The sequence below is a fragment of the Pempheris klunzingeri genome, chromosome 9 (genome assembly GCF_042242105.1).
Source record: "Pempheris klunzingeri isolate RE-2024b chromosome 9, fPemKlu1.hap1, whole genome shotgun sequence".
NCBI lineage: Eukaryota > Metazoa > Chordata > Actinopteri > Acropomatiformes > Pempheridae > Pempheris > Pempheris klunzingeri.
Genome location: NC_092020.1, coordinates 12,730,782 through 12,757,064, shown reverse-complemented (window position 1 = coordinate 12,757,064; position 26,283 = coordinate 12,730,782). Strand labels below are relative to the sequence as shown.

Sequence of the window (26,283 nt, the reverse complement as noted above, 5' to 3'; positions counted from 1 at the left end):
GATTAATCAAAAATTAATCTGCAACTCTTCTTATTAATTGTTATAGTTACAAAAATGCAAAATTTGTGATCATTCCAGATTCTCTAATGTCATAATATTATTGAGAAAGAGTGTAATAACATGTTCTGAAAATATTCAACAAGCACAGTTAAAGTTCCACCGTATGTGGTTTTGTTGTGGTGTCACTGCATTGGTTAGGTAAGATCTGACCTCACCAGGATACTAAGATTCAATATGAACATAACTTTTTTTCGTTGTGTGTGTGTTGCTCTGCAATGATATCAGACTTTCTGTTAATGAAGCACACGATGAACTGACATATATCACCGCCTTGGTATATAGACCAGTAAAGTAGAACAGTGTGTCCCAGTCTTGGTCCTGGGGGCTCACTGTCCTGCATGTTTTAGATGTTCACCTGCTCCAACACACCTCAATCAAATTAATGTGTCATTATCAGGCTTCTGCAGAGCGTGATGGCGAGCTCATAATTTCAGTCGGGTGTGTTGCAGAAAAAAATACCTAAAACATGCAGGGCAGAGCGTCCCCAGGACCAGGATTGAGAAACACTGAAGTAGAGGATATATTTACTTGTTTGGGGTATAGCTGAGTTCATCTTTTGGTGTACATATAGTACTGTAAATCCATGGGTGACCTTCAGTAAAAAAACATGCATTGTGAAAATGTTATTTTTCCACAACAAAGTGAAAACCCAACAAGTGTTTATTTCACCAAAAAAAAAAAACACTTTGTGAAAAGTTTAGTGCGAGAGCTTGTCTGGGGCCTGGTGTGGATGTTTTGTCTACATTCATATGACTTGCATTTAGTTTGACAAAGCCTTAGAGACAGGTAGGTATCAGCACAAAGACACACACACACACACATTAACAGACGCACAGATGCAGCAAGACGTGAGATCTTCTTCCCACGGGTCCTTTGAACTTTCTACTGGCATTTACTGGCAATAACACAGACAACAAGGAGAAAGACAAAGTGTCAGAGCAGAATGAAGGCAACTGAGGAAGAGTTGGGGAAAAGGGGAAGTGAGCAGAACCTGAGCACAGCTCTGACTGGTTCAGGACAGCTCTAACATGCTGAGGGAGGAGGAAACTGCAAACTTACCGAGGGGAACTGAGGTGGAGGAAAGACAGGAGGAGGAGAAAAGCATTAAACAGAGCAGAGTAATGCACTTGGAGTAAAGAAAGGACATTTATCTCTCCGTCCTCCTGAGCTCTTCCCTTGTTTCCCCAGTGGAGCAGACAGATAAGAGAGCCTGTGTATGATTGGCTTAACACTTGGCCCGTTGCCACAGCTGCACTATCACCATGGGATACAGACAGGAGCTGAGGGATTCTGTCAGATAGGATTGTATTTAAAAAAAAAGATAGGATAGTTTTGTACAGAAAGTTAGCCGACTGAATTTAAATCAGTATATTTGAATTCTCTGTGTGAACTTGGACTAGAACAGGAACTGCACAAACACACAGCTATAAAACATCTATCATGGTCCCTATCACACTCGTTTTGCATAATTTCTTCCACTTTTCATACATTTTCACTGTGAGAATCAATAGATCTGTTTAGGGCACTAACTCTCTTGCAGAGGGACATTGAGAGAGAGAAACATAGTTGCCATATGAATAGATTACGTCTATTGCGAATAGCATCCTTTGCCCTCATTTTTTGTGCTCTCCTCATCTGTGTTTTCATTTATCTTCATCATACTGGAAGCGTCTTGCAGCTCATCAATGCAAATATATGGATTCAATTACAACCAATGTATTTTTTTTTTTTTTCAGCCTACGTATCCTCTAATGCAACAAATTGAAGATCTAGCTAACAGTTAAAAAGCAGAAAGAAAAGGAACAAATCTCAGCTGCATTTTATTTCCCTTTGTAATTTCCGCTTTTTCTTTCCAAATATCAGATTTTGTACCACTTTCACATTGATTACTCAGCTTTGGGTATTTAGATATACAGTGGTTTAGACAACACAAACAGAAGCAGGTGGGCTATGAAGAGTTTATAATTTTGACTCTAAATATCTTCCTCCTGCTCAACTGTGACAATGTTGCAACATCTGTCAGAAAAAGAAGAGAGAAGGAAAAGGAAAATGAAATGTTCAGAGCAAGCAGTTATTTTACCAGCAGAAGCGGAACGAGACAGCTATGGCTTTGTTTTTCACACCTAGGAGAGGTTATGGAAGCATGGCAGCCACAGGAAAGCACTGTGTGAGAGCAGAGACTGTTAACAGTCAGCAGTAGCAGAGTCTATTCGTCATCATTTAGCTTATGGCTGCACACTCACTGGTGGAGCTCACCACGCAGATAAGAAAATCAAGGACCCATACTCGCAGTACACTGGTTTGACAGACCTGTAGTGAAGTAGACAAAAAGACAAGCAGCAGCTCTTCCTATTGTGTGTCTTTAAAGCCTGTTTAAAGCCAGCTAGAGGCAGCAGGCAGACCTGTATCTACAGTGGGTATGGAAAGTATTCAGACCCCTTCACTTTTTCCACATTTTGTTATGTTACAGCCTTATTCCAAAATGGATTAAATTCTTTTTTTCCCTCATCAATCTACACACAATACCCCATAATGACAAAGTGAAAAAAAGTTTTTTAGAAATTTTTGCAAATGTATTAAAAATAAAAATATCACATGTACATAAGTATTCACACCGTTTGCTATGACACTCAAAACTGAGCTCAGGTGCATCCTGTTTCCACTGATCGTCCTTGAGATGTTTCTACAACTTGACTGGAGTCCACCTGTGGTAAATTCAATTGATTGGACTTGATTTGGAAAGGCACACACCTGTCTATATAAGGTCCCACAGCTGACAGTGCATGTCAGAGCAGAAACCAAGCCATGAAGTCAAAGGAATTGTCTGTAGACCTCCGAGACTGTGTGGATTGTATCGAGGCACAGATCTGGGGAAGGGTACAGAAAAATTTCTGCAGCATTGAAGGTCCCGAACAGCACAGTGGCCTCCATCATTCGTAAATGGAAGAAGTTCAGAACCACCAGGACTCTTCCTAGAGCTGGCCGCCCGTCCAAACTGAGCAATCGGGGGAGAAGGGCCTTGGTCAGGGAGGTGACCAAGAACCCGATGGTCACTCTGACAGAGCTCCAGCGTTACTCTGAGGAAATGGGAGAACCTTCCAGAAGGACAACCATCTCTGCAGCACTCCACTAATCAGGCCTTTATGGTAGAGTGGCCAGACGGAAGCTTCTCCTCAGTAAAAGGCACATGACAGCCCGCTTGGAGTTTGCCAAAAGGCACCTAAACGACTCTCAGACCATGAGAAACAAGATTCTCTGGTCTGATGAAACCAAGATAGAACTATTTGGCCTGAATGCCAAGCGTCACGTCTGGAGGATACCAGGCACCGCTCATCACCTGGCAAATACCATCCCTACGGTGAAGCATGGTGGTGGCGGCATCATGCTGTGGGGATGTTTTTCAGCGGCAGGAACTGGGAGACTAGTCAGGATAGAGGGAAAGATGAATGCAGCAAAGTACAGAGACATCCTGGATGAAAACCTGCTCTAGAGCGCTCAGGATCTCAGACTGGGGCAACGGTTCACCTTCCAACAGGACAATGACCCGAAGCACACAGCCAAGATAACGAAGGACAAGTCTGTGAATGTCCTTGAGTGGCCCAGCCAGAGCCCAGACTTGAACCCCATTGAACATCTCTGGAAAGACCTGAAAATAGCTGTGCAGCAACGCTCCCCATCTAACCTGACAGAGCTTGAGAGGATCTGCAGAGAAGAATGGGGAAAAACACCCCAAATGCAGGTGTGCCAAGCTTGTAGCATCATACCCAAGAAAACTTGCTTGCAAAAATTTCTAAAAAACTTTTTTCACTTTCTCATTATGGGGTATTGTGTGTAGATTGATGAGGAAAAAAAGAATTTAATCCATTTTGGAATAAGGCTGTAACGTAACAAAATGTGGAAAAAGTGAAGGGGTCTGAATACTTTCCGTACCCACTGTATGTCAAGCTAATCTAGTGACATGCTGTCTTATCTATTATTTACCCCACTGTGTGTCCACCAGGCGCGTCATGCCCATTCAAGCTGCGGTAGGGCAGGTTGAAATCAGTGTTAAAAAGAAAAGTAAAAAGTGAGTGTCATTTTCAATAACCATAACAGCACAAATAACTGACATTAAAATCTCTACAGTATTTACCCCAATACAAAGTGGGAGATTACTTAGCTACAAAAAACAGTTTGAAGTGAAGCTTTGAAATAACTCACGAACCCCCGAAGTCTGCAGAAAATTGCATCATCTGACCTGGACATAGCTGTGAGCTGCTCTAAGGCTTATTGTCTGTGGTGACAAAGAATTGCTGATCGGACAGCTAAAAGTGACTTGGGAACGGTTACAAATATGAGACCTTGCCAGGCATGTGGAGAAAGTGTCTGAATCTCAAGCAAAACGTTTCAGACTTTTTATATCTCCCTTGTCAGTATCCTTCTGCCTTGATCTCATTTTTGATTTCAACTCGAATGCGAGATTTTCTTCTGCTTTTTTCCCTTTATCCTTGTAACATCCTTGTATCCTTGACTCGGTCACTGATCCAGGCCGTCTGTCAGTCAGCTGTTTATCCATTTACAAACTTACTGATGGGGGCACACCAATAAAAAGGTACTGACACACATAGTACCTGGCACTGTTAAACGTGATAGTAATTATAATAATATTTTAGCTAGGGATGAAATGATGCGTCCAGTCCAGGGTGTACCCTGCCTCTCCCCCAATGTCAGCTGGGATGCTGGCTCCAGCCCCCCCTGCGACCCTGAAGGATAAGCGGTATAGATAATGGATGATGGATGGATTTTGATTTAAAAAAAAAACTCACTTGGAGGATTTTGCTCTTGAATTATTCCATAAAGAAATCAATAAGTCAGGTACCGTAGCTTACTATTCAATAATCCCTTTTTCCTTCAGAGTGCCTTTTCAGACTAGCTAATGGAAACCCTCTGCATTCATTTTATTCTTGCGTACTTTCAAAAGTTTTCCTAGAAATTACATGGCATTTGGGTGGGAATGTAACTGAGGATGCCCTGACAACCAGTCATTTTGATGAAGTCCAAAGTGCCGTTCATGTACACAAACTCTCTTTCTTCCTACACCAATTGTTTCTGTCATTTATTCTCTATCTCTGCATATCACTTTGTCTCCTCTGTATTACCTGCTTGAAACCCTCTTTTCTCTCACTGGGAATGTGCAGAGATTGCTGTTTCTCAGAGCTCCGTCATCAGCCTTGTCCTTTGTCTCTCCCCCTTGTTCTTTGTTTCTTCCTACTCACCCCTGTGTACTCTCTATACTTTTTTGTTAAACCAACTCTATCCCTCTCTTCTTTCCACCACTCCTGTACCACCCTCTCTCTTGATTGTTGTGTTCAATATCCTGAGACTGAGAGGCATTAGCAGAAAAAGGAAAGGAAGCCAGTTTGGAGAAGGAACTGGAAAGAAAAAGGAAATCTGAAAAGTGTGAGGATGGAAAGATATGCGGAAAACAGACCAATCAGTAAAGGTTCTTCCCTCATTAACGTGAAAAGAAAGGACAGAATCAAGAGGAAGCATATTTTTGATGTCTGGCTTTGAGTCACATTGTTCAGTTGAGGGATGTTTTCAGCAGTGTGAAAAAAAGGAGTGGAGGAGAGAGGAAGAGAGTTGATTAATGAGGGAGGCTATAAAAATAGAAGCCAAGGGGAGAAGGGGGGAAGTAAGCAGAAAGAAAAGAAGTCGTTTGTCTCAGTTTAGAGAAGCAGGATTGGCTGTGAATACAAATGTTGTCATTGGTTCGCCACATCCTTACGTAACTTCACGGCCTCGGAGGAATTCACTGTTGTAATATGGTAGAGTATAGACTATAGACTATGACAGTTTGTTTTTAGCCTAATTGTGTGTGTGTTTGTTTGTGTTTGTTAGAGAGAGAGAGAAAAGCTGAGTACACTCCAATGAACTATTAATTTGAGATTGTATAGCTATCCTGTGTGTGTGTGTGTGTGTGTGTGTGTGTGTGTGTGTGTGTGTGTTAGTGTACAATATGTCTGTGTTGCTTCATCTTCTCAGCACCACATGTAATATTCAGTGTTACCTGTCTGTTCATATGAATGAGATGCTGCCTGTCAATCTCGAGGTTGTAGACAAGAATACTGAATAGACTCCAGTGGAGCTATCCTACAGGAAAGCAAACTCCCATCTCTGTACTGTCTCTCTATCTCTCTCTACTCTGTTACCTTGCCTGCCCGCCTCACCTTTTCTCCTCCCCCTCTCTGTCTACGCTTCCTTGTCATCTTCCCTCTTCCTTAGTCGTCAATCTTACTTTTGTTGCTGGAGGACATTTCTTCATTCTCCTCTTCTTTGCTCTTCTCTCTTCCACGTAAAAACCTCAATGCTTCCCTTTGCTTTACTGTATATCTCCATTCTCCTTCTCAGCCCATTCTTCTGTCTTCTTCACAGCTCAGCTATAGATATGGTTGAGTTGGAGGCATCTCACTTGTACAGCAATGCAGTAACGTTGTGTATGTAAAAGATTCTGCTTCCTTTTTTCACAGTTATGCAAGGAAAAATTACATGTTGAGATTGAGAATATAATCACAAAACGCTATTGAAATAACAATTAGAAACACAAAAACCTCAACTCAACTAGTCCCGTTTGAATAGATGGTTAGATCTTGTTGTTCATCTCCATTAAATGTGATTCACACTAGAGTTTTCAGACTTCTAACTTCCATGTTCACACATTATTATATGCCACTATTTGGAGGGGATGTCTGCTGACTGTGATAAACCAAACATCTCTGCTGTCACTCCTGGTGTTAATGTGTCCAGTTTGACTCTGCTACCACTCTCGCTACCCTAGTAAAGGCGGCGCTGACACATTAGTTTACACTCATATTATTCAGCCAGTAAGGCTAACCCACATGACCTCATATTACTGTGGTTTTGAGTACAGCTCATAACCTTAATAGCATGTAATTCCCTCAAAGTCACTTAGCAAACTACTGATCCAGGTGATTTGTCTATAAAATTGCTATAGAAATTGCTAATACCCCTAAGCACAAGTCAAGTCAACATATTCTTCCTGAGGTTCATGTGACATCGTTTGAGAGGCACAATTTAACTTGTTATATATGAAACGTGACAGTACTAAGTTCTGACATTGTTTTTTTTTTTGGGTTAGGTCAAATTATTTTAGCTGAGATTGTTGTAAAACTTTGGAGATGTTTTTTTCCTTTTAATTTTATGACCATGACCAGCTTCGTTGACTTCACGCAGTGCACAGTTGCATATTTCACAAATCAGATATTTCTTTTCCTACTAATGAGGACAAAGTTTCTAGTGAAAACAGGCTCATCAAATGTAGTTTTTCACTATCCGCTTGTGTTATGTGTTGCTTTTCTTAACGAGAGCATGTTTCTACATCAGTATTGTTGTCGAAGCAAAACTGTACCCACCAGTCACTGCTCAGCATTCCTCACCTCTGCAGAGGTAAAGTAATCTGATGGGGCATGTCTCCAAAATCCACTTTCTGCTCTGTTCTGCTATCTGCTCATGAAGCTCATATATCAGCTACACAGGATGCTGATCAGATCCCAGACCAGAGCTTGTCTATAAGAAGGATGTAGCCTAAGGATGAGAGCAGAGACTTGGTGGAGAGGAAGGAACGAGAGGAGGAGGAGGAGGAGAGAGGAATGAATTAGAGACTATGGGGAAAAAGATGAGGGAGGGAAGGAAATCGGCAAGGTTCCAGACCCATGAATAAAATGCATAAAGTACACAGTAAATTTTTAATGCTGTTTAGTTTCCACCGAGAGACCAGATTTGCATCCTCATCCCCTGATTATGACATCTTCAGTCAGCACTCCGGGCATGGCTTTGCCTATTTTAATGTTAATGTGAGTATTTGTGCAAACTCACAAATACAAACTTGTGAGTATGAGTGCGTGCACACACACACACACACACACACGTATGTGTTCATTGGAGGTTACTTCTGCTGAGAGGAGCTAATCGGGCTGAAGCTATTTCCACATTGGTTCTCTTCTGAATCAATTCTGTTCCTTTGCTACCTTTTCCTGTCACGGACATCCTGAGGGATGTGCTATCAGATGAGATCTCAGGCCCATCACTTTAAACTGGACAGAAAAAAGCTGGCCTGCTGGAGACTCAGGAGAGAGAATGACTGTGAGGAGGTCGTCACAGAAATTAAAGGCTTTTTGAGACCGTCCTAAAAAGTAAAAGAAAACACAGATTATCTGTTCATGGGGCTTTAACAGCCAGTGGTTACAGGAACCCAGTCATTAATCTCCTTTTATATGTAATTATAAAATTATTTCATTGTCTGCATCGGTACAGGTTGGCTTTTACTCCTTTACAACCAGCAAATTTGCAACTTCTGTTCTTCTGCACGATGAGAATAAACCCACTTTGGTCTCTGACTGTCTGGATTCTGCTGCGTAAACTACTTTGGCCTCTTCCTCTGAACATCAGCAATGAATGAAAGCAACAATAAAATGTATCTTCTGCACTATGGACGCACCAAGCCAACTTTTTTTCTATCTTTTACCTTAACTCAGCGTCTAGGGTTTCTGTGATTTGCCAATCTGACTGCCAGTCTGATACCCATTAGCTCTTTTTACTTATTCTAAACTCTGTAAGCTGTGTGGAATTGTTTCTCAATGAGGTAGCATGAGGTTAGGGATCCCTGTAGCAATAAATACTGAATCAGTGGCCTGGATGACTGGAAAGTAACTGAGAACAGAAAAACCCAGTTGTTTAATGATATGACAAAAAACGTATTTAATGTGGATCAGTCACGTTTGCAAGATATAGTATCAGCTTTCAATCCGTTGTATAGGATGGATATCAATCAGTATCAATATTGTGTTTTCTGACCTTTTCCTACATAATATAAATGCATGAATACATGAAACAACCCATGTTTATATTGGGTAGCAAAACAGAATTTTACATTTTATTGTTTAGCACAGCAAAAATCAGATTTTTTACAGAAGGTCCGACTTTGACACTAAGAACTGGGCTCACAATAAGCACAACGCGGCCAAGTCACCATGTTACCAAGTGTACCATAAATGCTGATTTGTGCTTTTCACCAAGTTATTTTCTCTCTTTTCCTACTACCTTTCCTGACTGACCTCTCCTCCTCTAGGGAGACTGCCTCCACACTGCAGTCTAGTTTAACTTTATCGTCCCGCTGCTAAACAGCAACGTCTAATGGAACTACTCACTGCGACATGAAGCTGTTTGAACACGGACATGCAGTCAATTAAAAATAATTAAAATAGAGGCACTGCTAAATAAACTGCATCAAATACAGTTTTATAATAAAGGAATCCCATTTTCATTGGCAGCTGTTGTGGTACATTTTAAACTGATTTTAATTAAACCCTAAAAAAGACTTAATTAAACGGTTCAAATTTTTCCTTGCCAACAAGCTCCTGCAGAGTGTTTGCAACTTTAAATAGATACAGTTGAAAGACTTCCTTTACTGAGAAACTCACTTCTGAAAATTTCAACACCACCTGCAAAAAGATGATATGATTATAATGGCACAGTTTTATCTCCTTGTAATCACTTTAAAGGGTTTGAATGACATTGGGGCAGTGTCGCAGTGAGCTAAACAGCCGGTTAATGCTTTTGAGATGAGCACACTAAAATATTAATGGGGGTCCTGGACAAGGAAAGGTCATCCCTGAGACTTTGAATGAATAATAAGAGGGCTAGTAGCAATCGCTGTGAACCTTTAGTAATACCAGTTAGTAAAACACAATGAAAGTACATCTGAGGCAACAGCACCTCAGCTGCAGTGCTCTGCTGGACACAGTAAATGCTGTTATCTGATGATAACAGATGAAACACTTTCTCTTGTATACACAACGTGTTTGTTGCTGCAGGGTCAAAATGAACACAGCAGAAAACACCAACAAACCAGCAAATTGTCTAGATGGTACAAAAATCAACAAGGTAACAAGTCTGTTCCACAGGTTCTGGTTCAGATTTAGGCACACAGAGTTATTCACCCTTAGCCTCAGATGGGTTACAATCTGTCATAGTCAGCTGGTCACCTAAAGGTGAAGTGGATGTTGTAAACAAGTACAGAAAAAGTAAGTAAGGAAAAAGTAAATTTCATCTGAAAATGACAAAGCAAGCAAACATTTGCCTCAGAAGGCTTTATAATCTGCTACCCTACAGACAATAAATATAAAAGCACTGAAACATTGAGGAAAAAAAGTTTCAGACTAGCCATCAATCAATGATAAACAAAATGTGTTCTTTCACCTTTCTTGTCCATTTAAATATATTTCTTAAAAAATAAAGGTTCATTTTTACTGTTCATAGTCAATACAGATTTATTTCTGTTTTGCTAAGTCCTAACCTTCAATCCTAGACCTTCATCCAGATAAGGAAAACCTCCAAAGAATATGTTAACCCTCTCCTTTCCTCTCCTCTCAACCCATTTTTAGCACGATAAAAGTTCATATACCCTTTTTCCTCTACCTTTTTGCCACTACTTTTGCACAAATTCCCTGCCTCTCCCTCTTTCTTTGTCCCCTATCTCTATTTTCCTTTATGCTTTGCCTCACCTCTAAGCCTGTACAATTTGCCCCCGATGTGTTTCAAATTACATGCCACATCAAATAAGGCTATCTCATAAGGCTGCGAGCATGGGTGTGTGTGTGTGTGTGTGTGTGTGTGTGTGTGTGAGAGAGAGTCCTTTGGTATTCTGCCACTTTCAGAGTCAGATTCCTATTAAATGAATCTCTGGAGTTGAGCTCAGTATTCAGAATGAGTAACACAGGGTTGTAATAGGTCTGATAGAAATTGCATACTGTGCTGTTATCACTGACCTTTCTTTCTTTCTTTCTTTCTTTCTTTCTTTCTTTCTTTCCTCTGCAATCATGTAAAGGAAGCAGAGGTAAGTAAATCCACTGTGTTTGTAATGTGATGATACTATTTAAAAACACACCTCAGTGCCTGGTATTGTAATGTTTGTTTGGCACTTGCTTTAAGGCATTGTTGCAAACCTGGAGAGGTATCGCTGATTTATATGCACAGCAGGTCGGATGGCTGATCAGCCACAATGTGGTATAATTTAGCATATTAAAATGTTGCCATAGTGGTTATATAGGTTTCATACTGTCAAGCAGACAACGCAATTTCTATCACAGTTCTGAAGTATTATTTGTTAATGCAAAGCTGTCAGTAATGTTAACCTTACAAAATAATACATATAAAAATATACATCTATAAACACAGAATAAAATTTTAATGGTTTCATAATAGCCTAAATTATATGAGTCTCAGTCACTGGAGAGGAGAAGGGATGGACATAAAATAGGAGAAAAAAGAAGTTAGGACATGAGTGAAGTAAGGACCTAAGGGAGAAGCTAATTAGGTTTCATCTCCTCATTTCAAATTTTTGTGTTGGCTCAAGTGTCAGCAGTTGTCATTTTTAGAATAAGTACTGGATGAGTGGGTCAACTGTCCATTTTTTGTGAACTGTTTCCTACGTGTGCTTTATTTAGCCTCTTTCTTTCTTCACCTCTCTCTCTTATTCAATAATAGAGGAGGTAGAGATCCTGCTCTTAAACCCAGCAGGTTTTCTTGGCCTTGCTCACATAGTGTCACTGACACAGGCTCACTCCCTGCTGACACACATATGGCTCGCTCTGGGCATTACTTTAGATGCAGACACCACCACTGTGTGTGTGTGTGTGTGTGTGTTTTTTGTGTGTGTGTGTGTGTGTGTGTGTGTGCGTGTGTGTGTGTGCGTGGGTGTGTGCGAGTGTGTGTGTGCGCGGGTGTGTGCGAGTGTGTGTGTGCTAGTGTGTGTGTGTCGCTTAGCTTGTAAAGAAAACACTTGAGAGTAAGTAATGTTTATTCATGTATTTTTCAACAACTATTACCCCCCATCATAAGTGGAGGCTGTTATATAAACAGATATATGAATATGATGAATATGTCTTCATTTAAGTTATAATTTATGACAAATACTGTGCACTAACAAACACTTAAAAATACATTTATATTTGCTTGTAGCTACTATATTGTGTGTTATGAACGATTTATAGTAACTTTAAATGCTGACGTAAACAAACAAATCTCACAGTGAAGGTTCAGTCTGGAATAGAAATTAATTTACAGCCCAATGATCAGATGATCATCAGCTGACCTTGAACCTATTCACATGCCAGCTTGGTCTATAGAAAGGCACAGCTGCTTTTGCTGCCGCTATTCTTATTCAGCGACTGCTACTGCACTGCAGTGTCTCTGAGATGGCAGAATGCAAGACCTCGGCGGGACGAGGGGAGGTAGATGGAGACAGACTCTATGTTTACATTAACGATGCTTGGCGCTCAAACAGTCACAGCCGATGGACAATGTTTTCCAGATGTCGAACTTTTAATTTGAAGATGTAGACCATATTATCACCACCATCTTGTTGCTGCTTACATCCATCCAGACACAATGTCAAAATAAGGCACTACTGAATTATTTCCTGCATGTACATTTGCATGTATATATGTATATTTATAACTACATATATTGTTGATTTTAACTGTATTCATAAATACTGTGAGTGTGGCATGAAGGAGCTACAACTTCTATCTTGCTGTACAACCCTGTGTTGTATATTGACAGTCAAACTGCATTGATAACATGATACTTGAAAACACACTGCCACACTCCTGCCTTTGTAGGCTATTAACCACTCTTTTCACTGATCTTTGTGCTATGCCTGTAACACTACAAAACAATGTTAAAGACCACGTCTTAAACATTGTTTTGTACTCTTCACGATGCTGTGTTTATTTTCTCTACTGATTAGGAGACTTCTCTAGCTGGTCAGGGAATCCATTCTGAATGCAGCCATTGAATCAACATGTATTTGGCTTAACAAATCCAAACCTCAACTCTACTGAGTTGAACTGAGACAAGCCTATTATTTTCTATTTTGATATTTTCAGTTGATTAGACTGTACTGTATCTGAACAATAACACTGATATGCACTTCTTCATATATGCTTTTGGGAGCATCCTGACAGCTGAAATGTAACACATCTCTTTTTATTTCTCTCTTTAAATCCTCCTTTCTCCTCCTGTCATTTCCTCCAAATAACAACAATACTTCTGTCTGAACTGTTTTTCAGAGCAGAAGTCCATTTTGACCTTGACATTAAATGTTTTTGTCCCAGTTAAACCCATTTTTACTTAAGCTTGTAACTTTCGTGGTGAGGCTCCTGTGGTTTTCTCTGTATATTTGTGTCCTATTTTTAAACGTCCAAACAAGCTTCCACCGCTCACTGTCTTTTCTTTTTCTACTGCAATCATTCATTTTTACAAAACACAAGTATGAAAGAACAAAAGGATAAAAGAATGAGGACAGGATTTCTCAGTAGTGTGGTTTTGTATTTGAGCTGCTCTCTCTATGGTCTACAAAATAATTCAATGATATTCTCAGCATGGAGTTATTTTTTCATAACCCAGTTTCTTATGTTGTGTTTCCACTCAGGATGATTACTTCAAAAGCTGGGCTCCTGCCAAGTCTCTAGACCAAGGTGAGTCCTGCTGTTTGCGTGTGATCCTTAAGTTTATATGTCGCATATTGTACATAAGACCTATCAAACATCAGTATATTTTGAGAATTGGCCAAAATGTGTCTGTAACATCAAGTTTTGAAACCTGTCAAGTATCGAAAGTTGCCAATTGATGCTTGGCCGCATAACAAGCCTTGTGATCTGATGTACAACTGCATATCCTCATATAAATCATGAAATCAGACAAAGTGGCTAAAGTTAGACTGTGACAGTAGTCTTAACAATAACATAAAATACTGACGCAATGAGAGGTTTGATATATTTTATATTTAAAGAAGAAAAAGATACTTAAAGAAGAATGAGTTCTGTGACAAAATGCAAGTATGGTGCATCTATAAGATTTTGTCTCCAAAGACTTTAACCTTCCTGCGATGCGCAAATAGTCAATTAAGTCAAGAGAGCAACTAGTAGTAGTTAACAAGAAGAAAATTATGTCACATACACATGGCCATCAATAGAACAGAACAAAGACCTCAAATGATTGTCTGTTCTAGCCAAGTTAATTATAAAAGTATGCGCCACTACTGAATTTTTTATTAGTCAAACACATCAGGTTTATTCTGCTTGAAACAACGTTGAAAATTACTTCAAAGACTTCTAACTGAAGTCTTTGAAGCTTTGCTATCTTTATGTATCATACATAAAGATATATACATAAAGATATAAGCAGAGGGAAACATTGTAGGTCCATTTTCCATCTGTTTTTCTTTTGAAATTGACAAGTTTAAAGATAAAACCCTATCCCAGCCTATGTAGTAATGTTATGACCTGCCTAATGTCACAACCCATTTAAGGCAACAGACAAACTGAAGCCAGAATCAAACACATAACATAAAATACTAAGAAGTATACCTCACATGAATCATTTTTCACCCTCATTCAATTTCTTTTCACAGTTAACAGCATGTAGAAAGACAAATGAACTAATTGCGCTGTTCAGTGAGCTGTGCGTGTGTTTCTGTGTGTGTGTGCGTGTGTGCTTCCGGGAGCTACTTTTCACAGTTACGTACTGCTTATGGACTTACCACGGCAACAATGCCAAGTCCACTTTATCGATCACACTCAAGTGTGTAATGCTCTTAGACCCCCAGTAACTCTTGACTAAACTCAATTATTACAAACACTCGCTCACCCTCACTCTCTGTCTCATTCTGTCACACACATGCGCACAAACGCTCTGACACACACACAGTTTGGGGGGTTGATTGGACCGCATGTCTCTGAACAGCACAACAGACTTTAAATCTTTCTACCACCAAGTATGCTCTTTTCTGTACTGGCTTGATTTTGAATATCTAGCACAGTAACTGGAACACTTCAGGGAAAGACTTGCTGAGCAGGTTTATCTGGGCCAGCTCCTCATGGATACTGAGCCTAATGAGAACAGCCTTGCCTCAGCGCATGAAATTCTAGTGACTATCTCGTTTCTCAGAGAGAACTAAAGATAAGACATAAACACAGTTTCATTCTCCTAACCAGGGACTAAATACATCAGATGTTATGGAGGAATTCTCTGCTAAAATCCAAGAGAAACGCACACACAGAAGCCTGGTTTAGATGCTAAAACAATTATGTACTGAAATAAAAAGCAAATTTTACCGTGGAGCTTCTATATGGATGACATGCTGTTCTCCAAACCTAGAGACCCAGCTTTGTTTCCCACTAAGGCCACAACTTTCCTCTTCATCTACCTTATTTGTGCTCTTTGCTAATATTTCATTCAATTAGACCAAACAGAGAGTAGCTCATTGCTGGTGACAGTGACAATTACTGAGAATAACCAGATGGAAAGTACAGTCACTGTTACTGCATGGCTGTACAAATGCATTCAAAGGGACTTCAGGGAAAGTTCAGTTTATTACAGCTTGGGATTTATTTTTGTAAGTCTGACAATCCATTCTATCTGCCAGGATGACATTGTACTCACCAAGGTAATGGACACAGCAAAATAATTTATAGCTATTTCAAACAGCCACACCATCAAAGATGAGGTGAAAGCATGAAAAGTAACAGAAATAGTAGTGTGAGGAATCAAAAAAGAGCAGTGGGTTTTCAGGGGGTAGTTCTGCGGTTGTCAGGGGGTAAATGGAAAAAGTATACAGTAGCTCAAATAATTTGATGAAAGAGAAATTACGATGCAATGAAAGAAAAGATATATCCATATGTATTGACTCTCCTGTGACAACTATGTTGTGATTGAGATTGCATGAAAGCTACTAAACAAGTGAGGTAAAGGGTTGAAATAGTTTACTAAAAGTAATGAATAAATGCTAGTTGAATGGATGCAGGCTTGACCAAACCAACCTAAACATTGACTGTTTAATAGTAGAAAGATATTATTGTAACAATATCTACTTTTATCCAAGTAATAGCGTGAAATAGCATCCAGTTTCAAATCAACTCAAATGAACACATATGTAACATGACAGAAGGTGGCTTATCAGCTGTGGGGGTAAATCGGACAAAAAAGGTTGGGAACCACTAGTCTAAACCATAGAATTTTCAGATGTTTTGAAGCAATCACACACACCAAGATCATTTATTCAAAAGCAATTTTACTCAGAGCACCCTATTCAGGTATCACACAAAACAACCTATCAATACATCTTCCCTTTTCCCATTAATACTGATAATATATATAAGGCTAAACATGTTTCTATAACCGGAAGTAAGCAATCTTTAGTAAATAAGGGGCCCTAAACCTCAGACTTCATAACAATATCATCAACCCACCACATAACACTAATATACTGGCATCTCTAACACACCAACATCTCTAATATAACTGAACAGTGCCAATTACATAATGAATTCTCTTTTATCAAACATAGCTTTACATGTATCTTACTCCCCTTAACAGCACTATATCTAACTCCATGTCCCTTTCTTCTTGTTGTTTTTTTCTTAATAATACTCTTGAATTGGCCTTTTTAGTCTATGAGCCACCCTACGCTCAGGCATCCTGGGAGTTCCTTTTTTGTTATATGTTGTCATCAGGAACCTTAGGGCAGATTTCACCCAATATCTCAGTATCTGTGTTGAGATCCATCTCAACCAACTTGGCCCCTTTTCCTGTGCTCTCATATCTATCCCTAGTCCTTTCTCAACGGATTACATTCCTGGCACAGCCAAGAGGTGCCTTCTATCAACAACATACAGTTCTTTCTTTAATTATTCATATGATTTCTTCAACCTCACCTGTCAGGCCATCTGTAGCTTTGTCTTTACCTCTCGGAGTATGTCATGTCACCCTGTCAGTTTCACTAGCCATTTGAACCTATCTTTCCTCAGAAACAGGCAGCTCAGCCCCTACTCTATCCACATGTACCTCTACATCTTGGTCACTAGAACCCGTTACTTTGTCACTCAGACTTGACCTTGACAGTACATCAGCTACGATCAGGCATTTGCCCAGAGTGAACTCCAATGTTAGGTCACACTTTTGAAGTTGTAAGAGTAGTCTCTGGAGTCATGGTGGAGCATCACTGAGGTTCAACTTTACAATGACTGAAAGAGATTTATGGACCTTCTCTAGCACTGTCCTGCCAATAGATGTACGGGTGGAATGTCTTGCACCCAAATACACTCCCCTCCAAAAGTATTGGAACAGTGAGGCCAGTTCCTTTATTTTTGCTGTAGACTGAAAACATTTGGGTTTGACATCAAAAGATGAATATGAGACAAGAGATCAACATTTCAGCTTTTATTTCCAGGTATTTACATCTGGATCTGATACACAACTTAGAAGATAGCATTATTTGTAACGGAACACCAAATTTTTAGGCGAGCAAAAGTATTGGAACAGATAGACTTAAAATACATTAACGTGAAAAGACTTAATATTTAGTTGCAAATCCTTTGCTTGAAATAACTGCATCAAGCCTGTGACCCATTGACATCACCAAACTTTTGCATTCTGCTTTTGTGATGCTTTTCCAGGCTTTCACCGCAACCTCTTTTAGTTGTGGATTGTTTTGGGGGGTTTCTCCCTTCAGTCTGCTCTTTAGCAGGTAAAATGCATGCTCTATAGGGTTGAAGTCTGGAGATTGACTTGGCCAGTCTAAAACCTCCCACTTCTTGCCCCTGATGAACTCCTTTGTTGTTTTGGCAGTGTGTTTTGAATCATTATCTTGCTGCACCATGAAAGATCTCCCAATCAGTTTGGTTGCATCTTTCTTTAAATTGGCAGACAAAATGTTTCTGTAGACTTCTGAGTTCATTTTGCTGCTGCCATCATGTGTTACATCATCAATGAAGATGAATGAGCCCATCCCAGAAGAAGCCATGCAAGCCCAAGCCATGACATTACCTCCACTGTGTTTCATAGATGAGCTTGTATGTTTGGGATCATGAGCAGATCCTCTCTTTCTCCAAACTTTAGCCTTTCCATCACTTTGGTAAAGGTTCATCTTTGTCTCATCAGTCCATAAAACTTTGTCCCAGAATTTTTAGGCTTGTCTCTGGACTTTTTGGCAAATTCCAGCCTGGCCTTCCTATTCTTCTTGCTAATGAGTGGTTTGCATCTTCTGGTGTGGCCTCTGTACTTTTGTTCATGAAGTCTTCTGCGAACAGTAGACTGTGACACCTTCTCTCCTGCTCTCTGGAGGTTGATGCTGATGTCAACAGTTGTTTTAGGGTCTTTCTTTACAGTGTTACAGTGTACTCACAATGTTTCTGTCATCAACTGCTGCTGTTTTCCTTGGTCTACCCGTTCGACGTCTGTTACTTAGTACACCAGTGGTTTCTTTCTTCTTCAGGACATTCCAAATGGTTGCACTAGCTATGGCCAATGCTTGTGCAATGACTCTGATTGATTTTCCATCTTCTCTCAGCTTCACAATTGCTTGTTTTTCACCCATGGACAGCTCTCTGGTTTTCTTGTTGGTTACGCCTCCAACTATAAATGCAGTCTGCACAGGCAAAACCCAAATCTGAAACTGAACATAGACATTCAGTGCTATTTATTGTTTGAATAATCAATGTAACAGGACACACCAGGGCAACAAAACACACCTGTCAGTCACATGTTCCAATAAAAGATGCTAACTTCTAAGTTGTGTATCAGATCCAGATGTAAATACCTGGAAATAAAAGCTGAAATGTTGATCTCTTGTCTCATATTCATCTTTTGATGTCAAACCCAAATGTTTTCAGTCTACAGCAAAAATAAAGGAACTGGCCTCACTGTTCCAATACTTTTGGAGGGGAGTGTATATCACCCAGGGTCTCGTTCTCTATTTTAACATAATTTACCTCTGCAGAGGACATGAAGCATGACACAGAAAACCAGTGACTATCATGTTACTGTAGTAATATAACTCTTAGTCCAATCTTTGATGAATCCATGGACACCTTCACTGGTTTACTGGGCTCATAGATCTTGATCACTGGCTCTTTTATGAGGCTGATTTTTATCCACTTCTGTTCATGATCATGCCCGTGTGACCACTGCCATTCTGTTTGTTCTTCCAACAGACATCTGAGTACCTTAGTATGGGCTGACAAGGTTGGAATGAACTTGCCCATACAATTAATTAAGCCCTCTGCAGTTCAATCTTGTTTGTTGGTTGTTGCATCTCCTCCATCGCATTTGTTTTTGGACTGAATCCCTTTTCCTGACAACCTGTAACCCAGGTATGTCAGCTTCCTCACTCCAAACTCACACTTTGTCCAGTTCAGTTTGAACCCTGATTCCTGTGCTTTTCTCAGTACTTCTCACAGCTGGTAATTATGGTCACTCTGGGAATTTCCCCAAACTATCATATCATCTAAAAACACCCCACTCCTTTCATGCCATCAAAGATCTGGGAAACAGTCCGGTGGAATACCTCCAGAGATGAGCAGATTCTTAAAGGCAATCTTAAGAAACAGTACCTTCCAAAGGGGGTATTGAAAGTGATCTCCTCCTCCGGTTCTATGTAATAGAATTCAGATGAGGCATCTAGCTTAGAGAAAGAACATGCACCTGCCATGCACCCTTGGATGTCAGCTTTGCTGGGCAACCTGAAATGTTTTCTTTTAATCAATTTATTCAGGTCATTTGGTGCCAAACACAGCCACAGTTTTCTGTCTTTCTTTTCATTTTTCACAAGTGAGTTGACCCACTCTGGGATTCAGCTCACAATTCCCAGTTCTGTCAGCCTGTCCAGTTCATTTTCTTATCTGTGGCTGCATAATTGACAGGTTGTGCGTTGTTCTTGAGCTGTATCTTGTGTTTACCTGGGAGCTTCCCTGTGCTTTCATACACTTCTTTGAACTCTATTGTGATCTCATTGTGCAATTGAGTCTGGCCCCTTGACTTGGTGGCTAGCTGTGCTGCTTCCCTTTGAATAACACACAGGTGGGGATTGGCTCACCATTATAGTCATGAAGAGATTTTTGGTTTCCTCCATAGTTTAAAGAACTCTTTCCATTACGGGATGTTTGCCACTACTCCTGTATCAATTTTAAGTACCACAGTTTTGCCATTAACATCCAGATGAGTGATCCATTCATCATCGTGGGTTTGATCCTTCACATATGCTACAGTGGCAGCCAGTCAGAATTGCCACTCTCAGCCTCTCAACTGCCAGCCGACTGGGAAAAAGTTCCAAGCCACTTCCCAGCCGATGGGAGTCCCCCCTCCTCTTCCTCTTCTTTCCTGACAGGGCATGTTAGGGTTAGGGTGCTGTGTTTACAATGTCATAGAGGGGGATTTAATTTCAGCAAAGTACCCAGCAGCGACTGAATGTAGAACTGCCATAGATCTGCCAGAGCACTGTCGTGCCAGCTGGCAATTCTTACCACATGCACCTGTATGTAGAAATGATGATCGTCTTCTCCACTGGCTCTCTGCTCCTCCACAACTTGTATCTTCCTTTTAGCACATCTCTTGTTGCCCCACACATGCCCCATTTGCAAACCGCGTTCCTGTCCTTTTACTCCTTATAGCATCAGCAGTTCCATCACTCTTGTCCTCACATGTCCTTAGCTGAATCCTTGTTTCCTTTCTGAAACTTGACAAATATTAATAGCCTCAGATCCATCTCTTTAAGGAGAAGCATCTCCTCCTTCTTATCTCAGACTCTTTTGAAGTCCATTGCATAGTGTTAAAGAGACTCATGTCTCTCTTTTGTTTATGTAAAACTTGCCTCTCACAAGCCTTGTTGTTCCATGGTGTGGAATATGCTTCATCGTAGTCTTCTTCATCTTCACTCCACACAAAGGTATTGAAAACATCTTACACTGCACATCCCGCAATGGTCTGTACCAGTCATCACCAACAAACATAGTTAAAAATAAGGGGCAGCACAGTGGTGTGGTGGTTAGCTTTGTTGCCTCACAGCAAGAAGGTTTCAAGTTTGAATGCACTGGCTGGCAGGGTTGCAGTTTGAACCTTGAAACTTTCTGTGTGCAGTCTCTAGCTAGCTTCCTCCCACAGTCCAAAGACATGCAGGTTAGATTAACTAGTGACGCTATATCGCCCGTAGATATAAATGTGAATGTAAATGGTTTGTTTATCTTTGTGTGTTGGCCCTGTGATTGATTGGTGACCAGTCCAGGGTGAATCCTGCCTCTTGCCCAATGTCAGCTGGGATTGGCTCCAGCCCTCCTCTGACCCTTAAGGATAAGCAGTATAGATGGTGGATGGATGAACTCTCCAGTTTTTAGCTACATTGATAGTCAATGTCAACTCTGCTAGCTAACAAATTGCATCCATCTTTCAACTTCTCATGTGTTAGCATAAAAACACTTCACTCCTGATACCACGCACACACAGCAAGATCAAAGCTTTCAAAAGCAACTTTAACTCAGAGAACCAGTTTCTTAAACACTATAGTCAAGTGGGCCCCTCCTCAGGCATGAAACAAAATAGCAATACCTCAGGTAAAATCAAAACTGAAAAGGTTCAAAATAATGCAAATATTCCCTCAAACTGTGAGTGTGAATAACTACAGCAGTAGTAGTAGCACAGTGGCTTACCTTCATTTTCTGTATTTTTCAAAATTTGTAGTGATTGTCCAAGAAAAATGTCAGTAATTTAAGCAAATTCCCAAAAACAACAAGCCCTCCAGTGCCTGTCGTGATTTTGACAGTAGCAAGAAGAAAGAAAGGTTGTTACAGAACTTCAAAGTGTGCATAAGGAGGAAGTCAGGATGGATGAGTCACCAAACTCACCATTAGTCACCATCAGACATAAACATGGGAGAGGCGCTGTCTGTGTCCCATTTCTATCCGATAGTCAGTGTTGTTTTTTAAAGCATGACATGTCAGAGCGTAATTTTAGCAAGAGATTTCAGCAAATACTGTCACTGTAACCAATAGAACTGATGGCCAGAGCTACGAAGATGACATACACAATGCAATCGACCCTAGGAGACAATGAAGCCCAGTCTTTAGAAGCTCACTGTAGAGACCATTTCATACATTTCTTTCTACAGTTAATACATTTAGAATTATTATCAAATTCTGTCTGAAAGCACTTTCCTTCTCTAGAACTTCTCTTGGCTCTTACACTGCCACGTCAAATGGCACTCTCCATGCTTGTGAGTCACAGTAACATTTTGACAGGACACAGTGAGGTGACTTTGTCGTCTTGAGAATGCGACAGCTGTCTGCTTCTCTAGGGAGACATTCAATGCAGTTGAGGAAGAGAGCAGCTATGGGCCAATTAGCCTCTTTATGAGAGTGCATAAAAACATTTTTATAAATCTTCTTGCCTTGCCTGTTCTGCTGCAGGAATGCACTTTAGCTGCAATATGACTGCTCCCCTGCTGCAGAGATGTGAGTGTCATGATGCACAATGCAGTTATTCAAGTTACACAAACTACACACCTGGGAGTAAAATACAGCAAAACAATTATGCAGTGAATAAATAATGGGAATCAATGAGACAATCTGGTCTGCTTTGGGAATATTTGCAGTTTTCCTGTGTCTGCTTCTAGTGAGTCCCATATTCACCCAGCTGGTACTAAAAGCGTCACACTCTAACTTCACCTTTTCACTTGAGCCAGTGTCAGCACAACAGGCTTTCGAATATGAGTCATCCAATATGGGATATGGTGTGGGAAATGCCTAAATCCTTAAACAAAGCAACAATACTGACCTGTTGTTTTGCCCCTTGTGCTATAGCAAAGGAATATGCAGCCAACAAAAACATTTCCCGATGTGGAGAGCAAATTTAGATTTTTTGATGGATGGAAATCAGGTGTGGTATGAAGTGACATTGAACAATTAGTGTAAACGGTGTGCGTATAGACTGCTGTAATCTCCCAAATCTGATGTGTGTGGTCAATTTACAAAATCAAGGGTGATAACAGCACTTGGTTGGGGGTCAGTACAGCTGAAAGGAGAGCAGTGTCTGTCACTACCTGCTGATCTCAGTTTGACTAATAAATCACTGGTCGCCCTTGGAGACTAATCAGCAGCAGGAAGGTTGATGGGGGGAAAATCCAGTCCCCTGATGAATTACCCGGTGATTAATGCTTCTCTCCATGGCATTTAATGAATGGAATCAGTGGAATCACATATTACTTGTTGGTGACACTGAACAGCAAGTGATCAGATCCACCAGTGGCAAATCTATTTTCCAGACTTCTCGTGACTTAATGAGGTCCAGCAGTTGATTTGCAGCTTATTGTAGAGCTGTGGTAACCATTTATTTGATTTCAAACTAATCCTGCTGAATTCAAGAAAACCTGAGAATCAGCCTATAATAAGGCCAGTTGGTTGCTTTGCCTCACTGAAATGAACATATGTTCCAGCTCATCAGTATACTCATATTATCCAAATGTTAGGATTGTGCTGTTGATTTAGTTTTGCATGTAGTCCTAGTTTCTAAGTGATTCTGTTGTCCTGTACTGTATCCGTTTGGCCACAGCAGGCCAAACAAAATGTCTGGCTCTTCCTTATAACAAAATCCCAACGTTAAATAATTGTGGTCTGTCCTCTATTTGTAGCTACTATGGTTTTCCCAGCCAGCATTTGCGAGTATGAATGGCTTCCCTGAAACTAAACAATGTTTAACGACATTCAAGACTCATTTTAAACTGGGCTTCTGCATATTAGATGCTGATGTTGTGGAATAATGTGCTTTGCTATGTGTATTTTAATCCAGTGGAAGTGGAAACTGTAATTTGCATTTGACGGTAGTTTTGATATGAAAAACTACTTGAGATGATGAAGCCTGTTTTGTTTTTATGTTATAAAAAGGCTATAATTTGGCATATTTGGTAAACTGTTTATGAAAGTTCTTGTTTCCTAAGAAGATCCACCACTACATATACTGCTGTAGAAGCTGTTCATATGATAATTATCTATTTTACATACCAACAGAGCAGGATGTAGACAAATAACTGTTTGACTCAGTTGTAATGCTTTTTAGTAATACTTTAAAATAGTAGCTTATGGAAAGAATGGCTTTTGCTCGAGCATATGTGGATACCATTTACGGTATAAACCAGTTCCTTGGTTGTCTCCATATGTCCATTGTTTATATAACAGAATGGTGGCAGCAGGGGAGCACATTTTGAGCATAACATTTTTTTGGAAGACTGAGGAAGTCACACATTTGAAATCCTGTGAAGGTGAAGTTTCCTGTCAGTTTCAGCTGCCAGGCAATTTACTAAAACCAACAGAATCTTATATAAAGTGCCGCCTCCCACAAAATATATTCATGCAGCAATACAGTATACCCTGCAGCACTGCTTTATGTGTGCCCCTCAATGCAGTCACTACTCTCTCTCTCCCTTCTGCCTTTTCTTTAAACATTACCCACATTTTCTCTACATTCTGTCATCAGTTTCACTTGTTCCCCTTAATACTTTCAGGTCATCCATCTTTCACCACCCCTTCACTTCATACGCCTGTTTCTATTCATTGTTTCTCCAGAGTTTTCTATTGTTTCTGACGTATTGAGTTCATCAGATGGAAATTACATAATGATGAACAATGGATGACTGTGAATCAACATACCACAGTGACGTAAACACACACACGCACACACACACTGAAAGCCTGTGAGAATAAGTTGTACGTTGTTTTCATACATAGTTGATTAATATTTTAAGAGGTTTGGTTATTATTATCACATTCCCTCTTTGCAATTGTAGTCTTTTCTCTCCTCTCTTTTCTTTTATCAGCTTCTTTTGCCCTGGGGGAAATCTTTAGTAGAAAGTCTCACCAACATATTGCCCCCTCCAGCTCCACTGTCTCATTCTTCACTTTGACAGATACATGTGCTTTTTATATGTGTGATCATTTTTTTCACTGGTCTTTAAGAACAATTGGGTCATTTACCAGTAGGGATTTTTTTCTGCATATTCATAGTACACACTGCAGTTGGCTTTAGACAAATGTAGAGCTCGCTTTCCCTCAGGTTTCTAGCTAGATCTAGATCTCAGTGGCTAAAATGGGAAATAGGTGTGTGAAACAGGTATTTTCAGTATTTTGCACTTGTGCTTTTGTCTTGATCAAGAAAATATGCTACAACTTTGAAGATAGGATTTTTGCATTTCAAAATACTAATATTCTGGAACAGATCAATAAATATTATAGACCAATCATGAATCACAATAAGAATATTAAGAAAATCTATGTTTCAGTTATGCTACAGTATGGTTTAGTTTGCCTGTATGTAATTTTAGCTGTTCATTCAACTTCTTGAAACAAGTCTATCCAGTGAGATGAGAAATGCAAATAGTCATTTGTCTTTCAAACATTGTTCCTCTGGTCAAAATGCATAAAGTGTGATTACATTTAAAAGAGCTCTAGAAATTACACATCGCACATAAATGTCACAACCTCTCCTGTCTCCATCAAGCATGAGGACCAATTGGAGAATCCTTCGCAGTGCCACATGAACTTGTTTCCATGGTGACAGCTCATTGACCTGTCTATTTGACAGTCATGGCTAGTTAACCTGCCAGGCCTCTGTACATGTTGTGCTCAATGCTGAATTCTACAGTCTGTAAGGAGGTAGGTGTGTGTGTGGGGTTGACACTGGCCTGTGTCCCAGACAGCCCAGCTTGCCCTGTGGGTTTGATTCAACAGACATCTGCTGTATTCAGATCAGGGCTTCATATGTTTGTTGTTCACAACACTCCCCCCAGAGCTGACCCTGGACCAATGAATGAGATGTCATGTGAAGTTCAAGTTCAAGTTTTATTATGGAGAGCCAAAATGTCAATGCCATCCTCTGTTCCACAAGTACCTGCAAGTCAATGTAATATATAAATATATACAATAACACAATCTCTCATTCAGCATGTTTCATAAGTCTTTGTGAAAAAAATCAAGTGTGTTCTTGGGTTTTACTTTCCAAAGACGAATCACCGTCCACTACAGCTCATGCTATTAAAAATGTTAACCTTTGTTATTTTCACAAAGTTACACCACATGTACTTTGTGAAGACAAAAAAAGATTACAGCTTTTGTGAAAATGTACCAGAACCACAAGATGTCATCATAAATTTGTTTTATCCTTATCAATAGAATTTACCAACAACCTCCTCAAATGTCATCTTTAAACCATTTGAGTTGTAATCTATGCTGTCTACAAACTCCTAATATCCTACAATGTTCAGTTCTCTGTGTCCTGCTGTTATTACGAACATGTCTGCACTAACCATTGCCATATAGACTCACCCATGGACTCAGTTCTTCTGTT

At 40.0% G+C, this 26,283-nt stretch overlaps 1 protein-coding gene across 1 annotated transcript in view; it reads left to right on the top strand.

Moving 5' to 3' along the window:
* The window catches only part of spock1 (SPARC (osteonectin), cwcv and kazal like domains proteoglycan 1), a 115,612-nt gene that overhangs the window by 38,877 nt on the left and 50,452 nt on the right, over positions 1-26,283 (top strand). The window contains exon 3 of the mRNA XM_070836728.1: positions 13,553-13,598. Within this exon, the coding sequence (XP_070692829.1) occupies positions 13,553-13,598 (46 nt within the window). The remainder of the gene's footprint in view (positions 1-13,552; positions 13,599-26,283) is intronic.